Below are 18,313 nucleotides of genomic sequence, written 5' to 3'. Positions count from 1 at the left end.
TGCTTCTTTGAGCTACTAATTTTTGCCTCCTCCCCATATTTTTCTTGTGTGGCATGCAGAGACTTCTCCCTCCTTCCAAAGATGAAGAAACCATTTGCGACAGACATTTCCAGAATGATAAAAAAGTAATTTTCGAGATGGAATGTTTCCTTAAAAGCTGAAATGCAGGTTTCTACAACCAAGTTTTCCACTTAACAACCAAGTTCTCCACTAAATGACCCATCTTTGGAAAAAATACGCCACTTATGTAAAGACGGACTATCATTATCATCAAGTTTCACTGTTAAAGCCTGTTCTTTCTTTTTCTTTCTTTTCTTTTTCTTTTCTTTTTGTTTTTGTACGAGATAGTAAAAACTTCATGATCACTCCTCCTATGTTATCAGAAACGAATTCCTTTATATTGTACAATGGATGGAAAACCAATTAGTCACATTTTTTAATGTATGTTCAGGAATACCTTCTACAACTCGTAAAACAAGAGTGTACCTGTGATTCTTCAGTTTCTCCCAGCATATTTCTTGCTCAAACAGTCCACAGGTGTACTGCCAGTCCATAGTGTCCATAGTACACCTGTGGACCATTCGAACAAGAGTGTACCTGTCATCTAACTGGGGAGGGGAGTGGAGCTAGCTCATATCTCATATTAGCATGGAAATGGGAGGAATGACAGGAACTAAGTGCAGCTTATTCCTAAATAAACACAAAAATATATATGTTAATGATCAAACGTACCAATGCTACCACTTTATAACAGGAACCTACAAAGTACTTAACTGTGAGAGTATGTCTGTATGAGATATTAACAAGTTATATAATTTATCATGAGTATATACACCGAAGAACTTAGTGGGACTGGTCTCCTCAGAGGGAACCATCTGCTGTGTTTTGTTGTCATAAGTTACGTTTATTTACTCTAAACCAATAAGGAGCTTGGGCAACTATGTTGCCAACAAGATTTTTCATGGTAGATGTCACTCAATAAAATTAGTCACCTATCAACTATATCAGTGGAATAGTTCTCGCTATAAAGCTTTTAAAAGTAGTTTTTTGGTGTGTGTTTCATTCAAATGGGTGAACTGGGATATATCACCATAAAATGCTTCAATCAGGAAGAAAATTCATCAAAAGTTGGTGAGGATTTCATAAGGCATCACTTTGTCTCTTTCAACAGTTAATAATTATGCAACTAAATTCAAATATGGTGTACTGCTCACAGTACTGACCCTCACAACTTACGTCCCAAAACTGCAACCACAGACAAGAACACCCAAAAAGTGCACAGTATGTTATTTGTTGTTTGTGCAAGGTGCATACAATAAATAAGCCCACAGATATTTAGGTCCACTTCCATAGCTGAACACTCATCATATCTGACTGCCATTTGAAGAACCTGGGTTTGATTCCCAGTATTGTCAGGGATTATTTGGTGGAATGAACTGGAACAGAGTGCACTCAGCCTAGTGAAACCAATTTATGAAGTATGTGAATCAGTAGCTGCAGCTATAAGTTTCGGAAAGCTGACAACAACTGGGAGAGTTCTTTGCTAAGCGTATGACTCTCCATAGGGCATCCAGTGCCACTGTTAGCAGAAAACAACATGGCAGATGGCCAGTGTTGCAAGGTGTTCAGGGTCTGGTAGAAAGGCATAGTTTTCATAGGCATATAAGAGGAAAGAATATTGTACATTTCATACAAAGAATTACTAATGACAACAGCCTGTGCAAGATAAGATTTGTGTATGTAGTGTGATGTCCAAAAGCAATTCAAGACCAAAATGTTTGAACAAGTTTGAAACTAACCAACTGATCTTGTGTACTGATTTGATACTGTGTATGAAACTTGCATTCACTGATTCATGCTAGAAATGGAAAAAAAACATCAAAGCAGAGGGTGAATGCCAATGTTCCTGTACCAAAAAATGAGAACTCAATTTCATCTTCTGGAAAAATATGGCTAGTGTTTCCACGGATGGAAAGGAGTTCTTCTTGTCAATTATCTTGTAGTTTAGATGTAAAAGTAGCACATGCCGAAAAAGATTTGGACTGGAAAAGAAAAAAAGCTCTTTATATTCCCCAACATACAATGCCCATGCAGTATTTTTTCATCACCTGAAATATTCATTTGCAACTACTGGGTCCTTTTCTCAAAATACTCAGCATAGAGACTTGAAAATTCATATTTTATTTTTTAAAATTATACCATGTTTTGTTTCATTGCTATCTGTGATTTTTTACAGTTCTTGAAATGGTCCAAGGAGAAAATGCAGGCAATGTTACAATGTTGTCAGCCGAAATGATGAATGGAAGGGTGACAGCAAAACTGGACACAGAAACAAATACTGTAAGACTTGCAAGTGGTAAGTGTTCTAACCAACACAGATTTCCTTAAAATCAATAACAGTCACTGCCATCTCATATAGTTTACACTTGTATGTTAAAATAAGAAAGTTGTTATCAAGATACGTACACAGTAGTGGAAACTAACATAAAGGCAGTGTTCCAGGAAAGTAATAGTACAATGTCTGAAGCATACATGAATCAAATTTACAATCAAAGCAATATAAGACATAAATAATCAGGACTGAATAACATAGTTTATTTCATAAGGTGAGTAACAAAATAAGGCATTTGCATTTTGTGAATGGAAACTGGTATAAAGGCATTCACTGTTCGGTTGTGTTATTGCATTGTTAGGGTTTTGTCCAACCTCTGTTCTTCCTAATTACCTCAAAAATTCTCTTCAGCATTGATTTCGTTAGTGTTAGTTCTTGCAGTGGAACTGTCACCCATTCTTCTTGTGTGTGTTATTGCATTGTTAGGGTTTTGTCCAACCTCTGTTCTTCCTAATTACCTCAAAAATTCTCTTCAGCATTGATTTCGTTAGTGTTAGTTCTTGCAGTGGAACTGTCACCCATTCTTCTTGTGTTGCTCTTTTCAGCTTACATACAGCTTCAAATTGCCTTCCATTGCAATAAACACGTATTACAAGTATTCCCCAAAGGTTTTCCATGCAGTTCAAATCCAGGTTATGTGCAGGTCCGGGCAAGACATCAAAATCTTTATCCACAAACCACTCTTTGTTTGTAGCAGAAACATACCCAGATGCATTATTTTGTTGAAACAAGACTTTTTTACCCTAAGTCCTCATACATTCTAATCATTTGTGGCACAAATTTGAAATATAGACAGGTCTTGATCATATAGTTCTTTATTAAAATACATCCGACTGCCTCTACCGTGGAAGTATTACTGCATCAAGTAATGCTAATCAGTTCTGTTTCTAGCTTCTCAGCATACATGTTAGATTTCATTCTAGTGTTCAGCCAAGCATTGCCTGACTTATCTTTAGTGCAGAAGGCTGTCCATGTCATAACACTTCCACCATCAAAATTTCTGTTCATTCTAACCTACTGTTCTATTCTCAGATCATGCCAATAGTACTGAAATCCATCTTGCCCATCTACATTAAACTTCCTCTCATCACTGGAGATCACTTTATCCCATTCTGAAATCCATGACATGTGTGTTCTACCAAACTCCAATCTAGCCTTTTTATGTTTGGGTATTAGTGTGGGCAGTGTTTTTTTTTCCAAAAAAATGTTTGAGCATATGCATATCCGTTTAGCAGTACCATCGCCCACTATTAGTGGACGAGGGCACTACATGCTTGTCGAACTGGCTGCCAGCGATTCAGTTGACGAGAACGATTGCTGCAGCTTTGAAATGCTTGAAACAGTCAATGACATCACTTTTCCCACAAGAAACTGCACTGGGATCATTCATATTGCAATTACCAACACGGAAAAATGAAATAAAAAATTTATGTACGTGAAATAAATCTTTGGCACTCTTCCAAGTTCTCAACGTTGTAAAAAAATTACTTTGTCGATGAAAAAGTTTAGGGGTACGCATCCCCCCAGCTTTCCCCCAGAAAAACAGCACTGAGTGTGGGTTTCTAAAATCTTTTCTTTAATGTGAGATGTTTGTCAAGGCACAAAATTTGTCATACATGTATGATAGTTACTGGCAACTGTAAATTGGCAACATGTTGAGAAGGATAATGGTTTGTGACCCTTGCTTTGCACAAAATTAACTCTTTCTATGCCTCAAATAATTTTCTACTTTGCCCATATTTTCTATTCTGTCCTTAGTGCATGCCCCAATCTAAAGAAATTATCAACCGCATGTAATGGTGCAGTACCCTTACATAGTGTCAATCATACACTCTATGCAGCGATCATAAACTAAAGCAAAGACTGCAGTGCAGTCAACGATGTTCGAGTGGGTGAGCGAAAGGCTAGAGATGGTTGCTTGCTCACGAGGCCACTATGAGGTGTGGTAGGAACGAGTGTTTGAGTGCCTCTGTGCATGCAGTAATTATTCTAAACTGATTCTCATGATCCCTATGTGAGTGACACTTAGGAGATTGTAATATATACCTAAAGTCATCATTTAAAACTGGTTTCTAAAACTTTGTCAGTATACTATCTCAGAATAGTTTACATCTGTCTTAAAGAGTCTCCCAGTTCAGTTCCTTCAGTATCTCTATGACACTCTGCCATGGATCAAACTAACCTGTGACCATTCATACTGCCCTTCTCTGTATATGTTCAGTATCTGCTGTTAGTCCTATTTGGTATGAGTCCCACACACTGAGGCAATATTCTAGAACCGGTCACATGAGTGATTTGTGAGCAGTCTCTTCTGTAGACTGATTGCACTCCTCCAGTATTCTACCAATAAAGCAAAGTCGACCACCTGCTTTACTTACAACTGAGCCTATGTGATCATCCCATTCCACATCCGTTTGAAGATTTACATACAGGTATTTTTATGAGTTGCCAATTCCAACAGTGACTCATTGACATTATAGAAATAGGATACTATATATTTTTCTTCATTTTGTGAAGTACATAATTTTACATTGCTGAACATTTAAAGCAGGCTGTTGATCCTTGCATAATCTGAATATTTATGCAACTTCTTTCAGATAGTATATCACTATAGATAACTGCACCATCTGTAAAAAGTCTGAGGTTGATATTAATATTGTCTGCAAGATCATTAATATATAACATGAACATCAAGGATCCCAATACACTTCCCTGGGGCACACCTGAAGTTAGTTCTACATCTGACAATGACCCTCCAACCAAGATAAAATGCTGCATCCTCCCTGCCAAAAAGTCTTCAATCCAGTTAAAAATTTCACTTTTCTTACATCAAAAGGATCAGGGGAATCAAGTGAATGCAGTGGTATTTTTTTTATTTCTGAGAAACATGTGACTCAGGACTTAACCAGCATTTATCAACAATAGTATGATTATATGGGTGCATTTTGTAGGGAAAATGCAACTTTCTGCCTTGAATGGATAGTCATTGGTTGAAGTGGAAGTAACATCAGGCATACCCCAGGGAAGTGTGATGGGACTGTTGTTGTTCATGTTGTATGTTATGACCAAACAGACATTATTAACAGCAGCCTCAGATTTTTTGCAGGTGATGGAGTTATCTATACCGAAGTGCTATCTGAAAAAAGCAGCACAAATAGCCAGTTAGATATCAATAAGATTTCAAAGCATTACACAGTTTGGTAAATTTTTTAAATGTTCAGAAATACAAAAATATATATTTTGCAAAATGCAGAGAAGTAGTATCCTGTAACTACAGTCAGTCAGTGAATCATAAATGAAACCAATCAGCTATTTGTGTGTAACAATTTGTTGTTGTTGTTGTTGTCTTCAGTCCAGAGACTGGTTTGATGCAGCTCTCCATGCTACTCTATCCTGTGCAAGCTTAGTCATCTCCCAGTACCTACTGCAGCCTACATCCTTCTGAATCTGTTTAGTGTATTCATCTCTTGGCCTCCCTCTACGATTTTTACCCTCCACGCTGCCCTCCAGTATTAAATTGGTGATCCCTTGATGCCTCAGAACATGTCCTACCAACCGATCCCTTCTTCTAGTCAAGTTGTGCCACAAACTCCTCTTCTCCCCAATTCTATTCAATACCTCCTCATTACTTATGTGATCTACCCATCTAATCTTCAGCACTCTTCTGTAGCACCACATTTTGAAAGCTTCTATTCTCTTCTTGTCTAAACTATGTATCGTCCATGTTTCACTTCCATACATGGCTACACCCCATACAAATACTTTCAGAAATGACTTCCTGACACTTAAATCAATACTCAATGTTAACAAATTTCTCTTCTTCAGAAACGCTTTCCTTGCCATTGCCAGTCTACATTTTATATCCTCTCTACTTCAACCATCATCAGTTATTTTGCTCCCCAAATAGCAAAACTCCTTTACTACTTTAAGTGCCTCATTTCCTAATCTAATTCCCTCAGCATCATCCAACTTAATTTGACTACATTGCATTATCATCGTTTTGCTTTTGTTGATGTTCATCTTATACCCTCCTTTCAAGACACTGTCCATTCCGTTCAACTGCTCTTCCAAGTCCTTTGCTGTCTCTGACAGAATTACAATGTCATCGGCGAACCTCAAAGTTTTTATTTCTTCTCCATGGATTTTAATACCTATTCTGAACTTTTCTTTTGTTTCCTTTGCTGCTTGGTCAATATACAGACTGAATAACATCGGGGAGAGGTTACAACCGTGTCTCACTCCCTTCCCAACCACTGCTTCCCTTCCATGTCCCTCGACTCTTATAACTGCCATCTGGTTTCTGTACAATTTGTAAGGGCATAAAAAGGAAGGATTGCATAGGTTCTTCATAAGTAAGGCAGTTGGAATGCATCATTTCACTGGCAGCTGTGTGGTCAGTACAGTTGACTGCTATGCAGGGACCCCGGGTTCGATTCCTGGGCAGGTCGGAGATTTAATTTCCTTGAGGACTGGGTGCTTTGTTGTTGCGCATGCAAGTCATCTAAGCAGCATTAAATATAAAAACACTTGGACCCGGCAACTAAATATCCCAGATGGGATATCCTGGACAAAAACGCCCTATGGTCAACTTTTTTTTTCTATTGGCAGGATATTGGAAAAATGTAGTCAGTCTATAAAGAAGACTGCTACCAATCTTTATACATTGCGGTAAACTGTCGTACAGTATGCGTCCAGCATTTACAGTTTCTTTATCTGTTAAACATCTTCCAATTGACCTGGCATCTTGCTCCAGCATTTATTATTGTCATGAATACTATAATTCTGTGTGTCAGAATGAATGGGTGCAGAAATCTGTATCCAGTGTTGAAACACAATGCAATGTATCCAATTATTCTATAGGACACACAGCATACTTTTAAAAGATATGTATAGTATTAAAGTAACAACAGAAAAATATTAAGACTAGCATGCAACAGCATCAGATACCGATAGCAGTAATGCTGCAAATACGAGGGTGGCCTCAAAAGTTCTCCAAACAGAATAGAAAAAAGTACTTACATCATTAAACTTGTTTTTATTTTTGAATGTAGTCTCCTTGTCGATTAATGCACTTGGTCCAATGATGTTCCCATACCTTGATCCCATCTCAAAAAAGAGTTTCCTCCAGTCCTGCAAAATAGTTGTCAACTCCAGCTATCAATTCTTCATTTGAAGTGTATCATCATCCACCAAGAAAAATTCTCAGTTTTGGGAAGAGATGGAAGTCTGACAGAGCCATATCAGGTCAATAAGGTGGGTCTGGCAAAAACTGATACCTTAGTTCATGTAATTTTGGTATGTCCATTCTCATGTGTCTTTGATCCAGTGTCAAGAGTCGCAGCACCCACCTTGCTAATATTTTTTTCATTTTTAATTCTTCAGTTAAAATGTGATATACCTGTTCAGGCGACATCTGGCAAGCATGAGCAATTTCATGCACTTTCAATCAGTGATCCTCCATGACCATTTTGTGCACTTTTGCAATGATTTCTGGAATAGTGACACATTGCATGGATCGTCATCTAAGCTCAGCAACCAAATTTAAATTATTTTTCCATTTGGCAACAGTTGAGTATAAAGGATCACAGTGCCCCAGTGTTTTCTGGAAATTGGCATGAATGTCTTTTGCTTTCATACCTTTCTTTATGAAGAACTTAATCACTGCTCGAATCTTGATTTTTTCCATCTTCACAAATCACTACACTGGAACAACAACAGAGCCACGTCACCACCACAGCTCTCTTCCAAGAACAATGATGTGGCACATGTTTGCAGGCAACAGTCCAATGTATATCAAGTGAACAACTCGTTGCACTAGACCTGACCTCTCATGGTGATTCTGAGAACTTATCAGATCACCCTCGTATTATGGTGGAAATGTTGCTACATTGCCTCCCTCTTTATATTTTGGTATTTTAATGTGGGTATACTTTTTTCAGTGTTCACAGATGACACCCAAATGCCGCAGTATGATTATGCTCTGATGTTTAAGAAAGATAGCCACTGGAGCAGCGATTTTCCTACATCATTCTTTATGCAGTTCATTATAATACTAAGGAGAATGCTTCTACAGAAAAGCAGAAATACGGTATGTTAAAAAGTGGCAATTCACAACACAGAAGTAATTAAAATTAAAGATTAACAATTAAATACAGGTGTTTTATGTTACTTGATAACAGCTAATCACATGCTACTCCTCATATAAGGCTTGCAAAATAGTTCCTTGTATAAGTAGGACATTCACTACTTTAAAAATAAAATTCTGTTATTTTGCTAGTTATAACATCTGGCTGTATTTCATCCACCATAGCATGCTTAAGTAACTGTCACAGACTGCTAACTTGTGGCACAATTACTATAATGAATCACTGTCACAAGAAGATATCCTTAACATTGTTTTGCTGTAGTATTCTTGAGCATATTCAAAGTCTGAATGTAATAAAGTCCGTTGAGACAGAAAAGCTTCTGTCCACAAATTAGAAAGCATTGCTCATGCAAAACTCAGCTTGCCCTTTTCTCACACAATATCCTGTGAGCCATGGACAGAGGGCAACATGCAGATTCCACATTCATAGATTTCTAAAAACTTCTGACACAGCTCCCCTCTGCAGGTTGTTAACAAAGGTCCAAGAATATGGAAGAAAGGAAGATTAGAGTCTAACATCCCATTGAATGAGCATATGGAATAGGTTCCCAGGAATGGGAGTGGCTCAAAAACTTCTTAAGTAATAATGTTCAGTACATTGCACTGGTTGGCAAGTGTTCATTAGAGGCACCAGGAGTGTCCCAGGGAAGAGTGATAGGACCACTCCTGTTTTCTTTGTACATAACTGCTCTAACAGGCAAGTAGTAAACTGCAACTGTTTGCTAACAATGCTGCAGTGTAGGGGAAAACATAATGACTGAGTGACTGTAGCAGGACACAGGATGACTTAGACAGAATTTCTGGTTGTTGCAGTGTCTGATAGCTTGCTCTAAATGTAGAAAAAATTAAGTTAATGCAAATCGACAGGAAAAGCAATCTTTTAATTTCCTAATGCAGTATTACTAGTGTGCCACTTGATAATCTTGTCAATTAAATATTTAGGGGCAATGCAGCAAAGTGATATGAAATGGAATGCGCAAGAAAGATTGGTAGTAGAGAAGGTTAATTTACTGTGAGAATTTAAGGAAAGTATTGCTCATCCCTGGAGGAAAGATGACATTCTTTTCATGGAACACTACTGAGAAAATGTAGAGAACTGACATTTGTGGTTCAATGCACACTGACTCTGTTGCTGCCAATATACATTTCACGTAAGGACCACAAAGACAAGATAAAAGAAGTTATAGCTCATACAGAGACTTATAGACATTTGTTTTCCCTCGCTGCATTTGTAAGTGGAATAGGAAAGGGAATGGACTAATAGTGGTAAAGTTATCCCACTCCACACCCCGTAGAGGTGCTTGCGCAGTATGTATGTAGATGTATGATGTAAATGGAGGAGATGACTAAACAGCCACTTGCAGTCTGATAAATATACAGTACATGTTCATGTAAGTCAAACAGGCTTTGTATATAACAGGGAACTCTAAAGCCTTTCTTCAGTATAAAACAATCTATAACAGTCCTTCAACATTTGTGACAAATTAAAATTGTGTACCCGGTTGGGATTCAAACTCAGAACTCTACCTTTCTTGGTAAATGCCCTACCAGTTGCACTAAACTTCCACACCTCAAACAGTGAGTTTCAGTTTGTCACTTGTTTCCCCCCATACATTTCAAGCTGACAAATGTAATAGACTTTGGTTACATGATGGAGCATTTGCAACTGGCAAGAGCCAATTTAAAAACAGTGGCTAGATATCATAAAGCATTTTGTCAAAAAATTAAATAAGCTAGGGAAACTATTCACAGTCTAATTGGCTGTCTTCAGTTGTTACATTTGGCCATGAAGACATCACTGCCTCAAGCGAGTATGCAAATCTCTCCTAAATTTTGCTCATGCAAATAAGTTCCCTGTTTGAGTGTAAGTACTGCATTTTATTCTGTTCCATTGTTGTATTATAGAAAATAATGAAAGTGAGCTGAGAAGGGCAAGTAACCTTATGACCTGTAAAGAAAGGCTAATTATCATTGAAAACTTCTGCAGCTGCTATATTCTCTTCCTATAGTATGTATAGTTATTAATAATTACTGTGTATGAATACATGGCAGATAATGCTTCACTTTTATGTGTGGTACAGAAAAAATGAGTAGTTAAATGCCAAGCTTATTTTCATTGCAAAACATGAAACACACAGAAAATGCACAAATATTGAAAACCAATAATATTTCTGCATCACTGCAAAATAAATCAAAATTGTAAGCTTTGCGTCTTCCTACATCTGATACAGTCTACAGCTTTTGTCTCTTCTTTTTTCATTTCGCAGTAACTATCTTTGTTCCTTGTTTCAAGGAAATTAATCAAGCACCTGAATTTCTCATTTATATTTCCTCTGTAACCAGTAATTTAATACACCCAAATATATATTTACTGAACACAACCTAAATATTAGAACATAATGATTTCCAGTCATCTCTCTTACAGGTGGCACTATGGCTACAGTTCATGCATCACTTAGGACTAGGCATTATTCTTGGGTCATTGTACTTTGGTGTTGGCAATGATGCAACAAAGCCATTTGTCAACTTTAAATTTCCACTCTGCTGCCTAGTTTTCTTCATGTACACTCATGTAATGACACCTGCACTTCTCTGTAAGTATATGTTAATTTATTCACTTTATAGATCCAAAAACCATTAAGAATTTCCTGTAAACTAATACACAACAATTATCATTATAACATTTCTATTAGTAAACCAGTACTTTTATATTAATTCTTTTTCTTCTTGGTAGCATGAGGACTTTAATAGACACTTAAAAATATTACTAAATGTTTAAATCTACATTATATTCTTTCATCACTGTTTTCAGTTCCAACAGAGGTCAAGATTCTCAAACGAGAATATTTTAACAGATGGTATGGTCTGAAATCATACTTCATGGCACTTACCTGTTCAACAGCACCATTTATGGTAAGAACTCGTACTTAATATATATTGTTTCGTTGCTAACTGTATGAGTTGTCTGAAACTTGTGAGAAACATGGTTTATAATGACATTCAAAGCAAACTGGTTTTGTAAATGTAGTGCATGTTGGTGTTTCTAGTGTACAGTGTAGCATAATCAGAACATTCTGCCCATGTACTTGTAAACATAATAGTTAAACAGCAACATGACCTTAACTATTGTAGCAGCACCTTTTCCTTTGCAACAATGCATATATCTTCTGCTTAAGGAAAGTTGCTACTCACCATACAGTGCAGATGCTGAGTTGCTGTCTATCTGTGACTCAGTATCTCCGCTATACGATGAGTAGCAACTTTCCTTTTCTTTATCCACAACCCATTGGTTTCAACCAAATTTGGCACAGAAACAGCAGTCCACACAAGTATCAGCACTGTAGGCTTTATAACCTCCTAAATTTGCACAGAAACAGCAATCCTTGTTAGTATCGGTGCAGTAGGCTTCTAACCTCCTAGCTCCAATAGGAGTGGACATACAGGCAAAAACATGTTTTTCGAGCACCTGACGTATAGGCTGCCCTGTACGACAAGCATGTTGTGAGGGTACACTATCAGCCTGCTAAATCAATTTGCTTTGCAGCGCAGCCTGAATGTCAGGGGCAAGAAACAGTTTTCTGTACCCCAAAATGTAAGCTGCCCTGCATGGCAGGTGTGTTGTGTTGGAGTAGTAGCTTGCTTTACCAATCTGCTTTGCATGCAGCCTGTACATCAGGAGCAAAGAAATTACTTTCAAGCCCCTGATGTTTAGCAGCTTTGCATGACAGCCATATTGTAGTAGTATCAGCCTTTGGTGTAGTAATATCGACTTGCTTTATTAAAACTTATTGCAGGGGCTACAAGTGTCAATGAGCATGGTGAGCATGGCTGGAGCCAGGTTAAGATAGACAGAGGATGATTGACAGAGTGAGGAAGAGGAGGAAATGGAGAAGGAGGCGACAGGTGTAGAGTGGTAGTGGGCAGGTGGAAAGGAAGAGGGGAGGCACATATGGAAAAAGAGGCAAGGAAGATATGGTTCAAGGGAGGGGAACATATGGTCAGAGAGAGAGAGAGGTGTGAAGGAAATGGACAAAGAGAGAGGGAGGAGGATATAAACAGAATGCGAGAGTGTAGAGGAGGAGATAGACAGATAGAAGTGGGATGATAAGGTGGACAAACATCACCAAAGCTGTGGGGAAAAGAATAGCCAATCATATGATTGTATGTTATTAAGAAATGTGATACAAAACATGGTGGAAAAATATAAATTTCAATCTGTGTTTATTTTCTTCACTTATTCCCTATCTCTGGAGGTTCTTCTTATTGGCTGGCTTTATAGACTGTGGTAGGCGTGAAGATGCCGCTAAACATAATTTATTTGCACATTCATGCACATTATACATATCTCCAGATGATGATAGACATTCAAGGGTGTGTGAAAAGACAGAGATCATTTTCGTTATTGTTCCACAAGCTACATTAAGTTTGAGTTTTTTCAGTGGAAGGGTTGCTTTGTTGTTTCTAATATTCATTAATAATCTTCCACATATAATGTCACAGAATGTAAATTCTCCCAATGTTGCACATTATAAAATTATAAATATAAAACATAATATTAGTGTTCTTGTCAACAGGACAGCAAATGAAAAATATGGAAATATCAAAAGATGGTGCTAAGTAAATATTATAGCATTAAATTTTTAAAAGAATTAAGAATTATAAAACAGTATTTTTCACAGAAGCCATTACTTTAATCTACACAAACAATGAAATCAAAAGTTCAAAAATCATTCACCTTTGTGGACTGCAAACAGATCACAACTTGACATGGAAACTGTTCTCTCTAGGTTTAATTATGTGTCTTCTTTTAACTACTTTTACTGTATTTATAAGTATTGATATAAGTAATGAAAAAAGGAACTATTTTATTCTGCATGTATCCACTTACTAATGGTGATTACAAGATTGTTGTTCAGTCATTTATTTCTCTCAGAATCACTCAAACAAAAAATTACAAATGGGCTAAGGAGAACTCTGGTCCCTGTTGGCATCTACAAAAACACAAATAAAGCAGATCTTCACTGGGTAACAAAAGTTCATGGAAAATCTTAACAGGATTCCATGGTGTGGTGCCCCCATACAACAGAAGGCAGAAGTAGACTATGAAGAATTACGTGTATGGGTTATCATGTTAAGGCTGGTTGGTAATAATATACTTTAAGTATCGTAAATGCATTAATTAGATGCAGAGGCAAGAAGAGCAGACATGGCAGTACACAAGTTGCACATCGAGAGACATAGAAAAAAATCAGTTCAAAGAGGTCAGAGCCAAAGATAGTACACTAGAGATGCCACAGAGCGGGTGGGCCACCAGTGGTGCAAATCCTATGACAAGTGCCATTACTGATGGTCAATACTCGCAAAGGGAGGCCGGCAAGAGGGGTCAAGAGGGGGTCCAGAGGCAACGTCGGTTCACTGACCTTGCTGGATCGAGGCAGCGTAGGTGGGGCATTGGTTGTAGTCAATGATGGAAAACATCGTGCAGTAACCACATGGTGCAAGGAATCTGGAATAGCGTGAGCAGGTGCATCCTGGAGATTCATCTGCGGTGATGCAAAAACAGCAGCAGGCAGTGGAATGCTGAACACAGGAGCAAATTGGTGAAAAGACACAGTAGATGAGTGTGTTGGTTCACCTCATTGCGGTTCTGCAGGTAGGCGACATATTGTAAGCTGTGCATGTGACAATTCAGCAGAGGCAGAGGCAATGCAGATGCGTAACACATCGTTCTGGGTGCGGAGTTTGTCAATTTGTGTGCGCACATCCAACAAACAGAGAGCCATGTAGGTAATATGCTTGAGCAGAGAAGCACATGTGGAAAGCTTAGACCAGGAGGTGGAGAGTGAAGTTGTGCTGAACTCGTTTGAGCATGGAACAGTAGAACCAGATGTGTGGCAGAGTGTGGCAGCCTGCAAGTCTGGTGAAAGTTCGTAATGGTGTAGAAAGTCCAACCCGCGGCAGCCTGCAGGTCTGGTGAAAGTTCGTAATGGTGTAGAAAGTCCGACCCAATCACAGGTTCATCCATGTCAGCAATGTGGAAAGTCCAAGGGAAGGTGTGGACTGGTGATAGGTGAAGTGATGTCTTGATGGAGCCGAGAACTGCAATAGGACAATGAATGGTGGCAATAAAAGTGGGGTTGGCAGGTGAAAGTATGTTACCGGCGTGCTTGGCTGGCATAACACTGATATCAGCACCAGTATTGACAAGAAAGCGAGTGCCTGATGACGAGTCAGTGGTGTAAAGGCATCGAGCCACTGAAGTGAGTGGTGCAGCATCGGACGGTAGGCACCATGAAGGAATGTGGCAGGATGTGGTGCCTAAAAGTGCCCACCGCAATTGTTTGGGTAGGAGCAAGGCACACGGTAGTTGCGTGCAGCATCCCTGTAAGTAGCATGATACCGTCACAGCAGGTAGGTTGAGAGGCAAGCCGGTGTGGAGAGGGAGGGGGCTCCAGCTGGCTGCATCAGGGCTGGTAGCCACTCGGGCTGCTGCTCGGACAAGGTCGGCGGCTGTCAGGAAGCCGCAGACAGTACCTCCTGTAGGCCACTAGGTGGCAGCATCTGACTGGTAGCTGAGGTGCCAAGGTGAGCATGCTGGCCTCTGCCGGCAGGGCACGGAACCAAAGGTGCAGGCGTGCCAACAGATGGTGATGGAGAAGCCGTCCGTGACAGGTGGTGTCGGTGATGAATGATAGCATAAGCTCGATCAGCCACACATAAATGAACCTCGAGTGGGTTGGCAATGTGAGACAGCAGATGAAGTTATAGATCCAAAAGCATTTTGACCATCCACAATGTCCAAAGCGTGGCATGAGGTAAAGTTTGATCATCAATTAATGCACGGAGGCGCCGCCAAAGCTGCGAAGGGGTGCGGTCATCGAGATGTTTGACATGCATAATGTGGTGGATAGCCTCTGCCAGGTGGTGAGAAAGCCGCTCAATGAGCAGCACTTTTGCCTTCGAATACTTGTGCAAGGTGGGCAGTGAGAGAAGCAGATCGTTGATGAGGTCTAGATGAGTGTGGAGGTGACTCACCAGGCAGACAAAATGTGCGCCATCATCCGAAATACCATGGATATCCAATAGGTGATCCACTTAAGAGAACCAAGTCTTTGGGCTATCTTTTTGCAAAGCAGGCAGCTTAGGAAATACTGGGTAACACATGTTGAGGCGGCACCGGCAGATGGAGATCCATGTGAGCAGAGCAGGACGCCACTGACACCGGAAGTGCAGTAGTGGAGGACAGTGCATCACCCAAGGTCTGCAAGGGGGGTGGGGGGGGGGGGGGTGGGGGGGGGGGGCACATGTAGCACACAGTGTGGAGTGTGCGGGTGCAAAAGTCAGCATGGTCTATCCGAACTGCAGGCCTGACACCAAACATGGCACGAGTGTAATAGCCGGTGCCAAGGGGGGGCTGACCTGGTAATCAGCGTGGGCAGTACAGCCAGTGCCATTATGAAAGCAGGTGGAAGGTGGTCATAGTGTAACCACAGAGTGAAGGTCACAGAAACCGGCATGGTCGAGGCGACCAGCATCGCCGAGATGACATACCGAGAGGTGCTGCGACACAAGGCATATAAGAATGTGCAACCCCGTGCATAGAAATCTTCGAATCACAGTTCTGGAACTTCATCAGCACGTCAAACCAAACCAAAGGAGACTGAATAGCTGAGGGATAAGCCAAAACATCCTTAACTGGATGAACGTCCACAATGTCCTAAGGTGGCATGCACTGTCCATGTTGTGGCTGTTGTAGAGCTGCCGCACTTGACAGTGACATGTTGAGCCAGCTAAGGTTAAGTGGTCATTGGCGTGGCCGGGCATAGATAATTGCTCACTTTTAACCAAACGTGCATTAGGTTCACTTGACCACTCGTGGTTGCAAGCACAGTTAATAGGATGCATGGCAATAACACCAAAAGACACTGGTAGATCCATTGTTCCAAAAATGATGTGGGCTTGCACATGAAGTCCGTTAATGATGAAGAGAAGCACAAAATCACTCGCAATCACATACAATGATATCGGGGTCACCACTGCGAGTTACCATGTAGGGCTGGTTGGTAATAACACACTTTAAATATTGTAAATGCATTAATTAGATGCTGAGGCAAGAAGAACAAACATGGTAGTACACAAGTTGCGTGCCGAGAGACATAGAACAAAAGCAGTTCAAAGAGGTCAGAGTCAAAGATAGGGCATTCTGGGCCAGAGACGCCACACATGTTTGCCATTAGCTGTACAAATTTATTCTTTATTTTCTACCAGTTTTGATCCTTGTGTTATTACCCTAATGATCATTCTGTTTAATCATACTGAAGTCAATTTGTGCTGGTATCAAAATGTTCTGTAAACATTTTATAACTCTGGTGGTGGTCAGTTTATCCAAGGGAAAGTTTAACTGCATTCCCACCTAAGATCTTTTGCAAGAATAAAACCCATAGACAATAATTTTTACAGCTGATGGCTGATGTGCATTTCTTCAACTTTCTGACAGCTGTGTAGATTCACCTTATTAAATTATTAGCAAGCAGAATATCCCATGGCCATTGTCATCAGCATACTATTGTCTTCCTGGTTGGCACAAGGATAGCATAAGGAATGCCATTAACTAGCTGAGGTCTGGTCCAGGATGCGATGCAGGAATGTCTAATATACGATGATGGCTGGAACTTGCGGAAATCAGCATGCAGGAGGGCTGATTGTAAAAGTGAACATGAGACTTGAGCTGTACCAGAATTAGAGTAAAGCTCTGTCCTGGTGATGTTGGTGGCAGCAACCTATGGCTTGTAAGATTGTGCAGGTCATGTTGCTGACCAAACTGCCAATGAGCAGACAGGTAGGCCAAGTAGCTTGGAGGCTGAAGTTTCAGTCTTCTGTCAAATCAGTAAACAGATTAAAACATCTGTCCATAAGTGCAGCAACTATAAATTTCCAAGAAGGCTAATTAAAAAGATGCACACTACTATAGGCCTATATTGCAGATATCAGTCTATTGTAGAATTTTAGGATGCTTTCTGTGCTTGTATATTATGACCTTAAAAAATCAAAATACATTCACAGGGTTTGTTGACCCAGAAAAATAGTTCCACAGTGTAAAATTATGCAAGATGTTCAAAAATTTGATAAAAATAGGTGTAAGCTACAAGGGATGACAATTAAAATTCAATATTCGTAAGAGCAAAGACAGAAAAATAAAAATGGAAGCCCAAGAACAATGTGCTTCAATTAAAAGCGATGTAAGATATGGATGCAATCTACAGTTCAATCTGTATGTCAAAGAAGGGATAATGGAAATAAAAGAAAGGTCCAAGAGTGAAATTAAAGTTCAGGATGAAAAGATATCAATGATAAAATTCACTGATGACCTTGCTATCTTCATTGAAGATGAACAAGAATTACAGGATCTGGTGAGTGGTATGAACAGTTTCATGAATACAGAATATGGATTGAGAGTAAATTGAAGAAAGACAGAAGTAATGAGAAGCAGCACAATTGAGATCAGTGATAAACTTAGCATCAAAATTGTTGACCACACAATATATGAAGTAAAAGAATTCTGCTATATTGGAAGGAAAGTAACACATGATGCATAAAGCAACAAATACATCAAAAACAATCACAGGCAAGGAGGGCATCCCTGGCCACACAAGTCTACTAGTATCAAATGCACACTTTAATTTCAGGAAGAAATTTCTAAGAATGTACATCTGGAGCACAGCTTTTTATGGCAGTGAATCATGGACTGTGAGAAAACTACAGAAGAAGAAAATCAA

At 39.5% G+C, this 18,313-nt stretch overlaps 1 protein-coding gene across 1 annotated transcript in view; it reads left to right on the top strand.

The window, feature by feature from the left end:
* Positions 1 to 18,313, top strand: part of LOC126416663 (ATP-binding cassette subfamily G member 4-like) — a 340,566-nt gene that overhangs the window by 301,428 nt on the left and 20,825 nt on the right. The window contains exons 6-9 of the mRNA XM_050084463.1: positions 2,237 to 2,356; positions 8,332 to 8,480; positions 10,963 to 11,131; positions 11,350 to 11,450. Coding sequence (XP_049940420.1) covers positions 2,237 to 2,356; positions 8,332 to 8,480; positions 10,963 to 11,131; positions 11,350 to 11,450 — 539 coding nt within the window. The remainder of the gene's footprint in view (positions 1 to 2,236; positions 2,357 to 8,331; positions 8,481 to 10,962; positions 11,132 to 11,349; positions 11,451 to 18,313) is intronic.

The sequence above is a fragment of the Schistocerca serialis genome, chromosome 8 (assembly GCF_023864345.2).
Source record: "Schistocerca serialis cubense isolate TAMUIC-IGC-003099 chromosome 8, iqSchSeri2.2, whole genome shotgun sequence".
In the NCBI taxonomy this organism is placed as follows: domain Eukaryota; kingdom Metazoa; phylum Arthropoda; class Insecta; order Orthoptera; family Acrididae; genus Schistocerca; species Schistocerca serialis.
The sequence above is the reverse complement of the archived record's forward strand: the minus strand, read 5'-3'. Positions and strand labels throughout refer to the sequence as shown.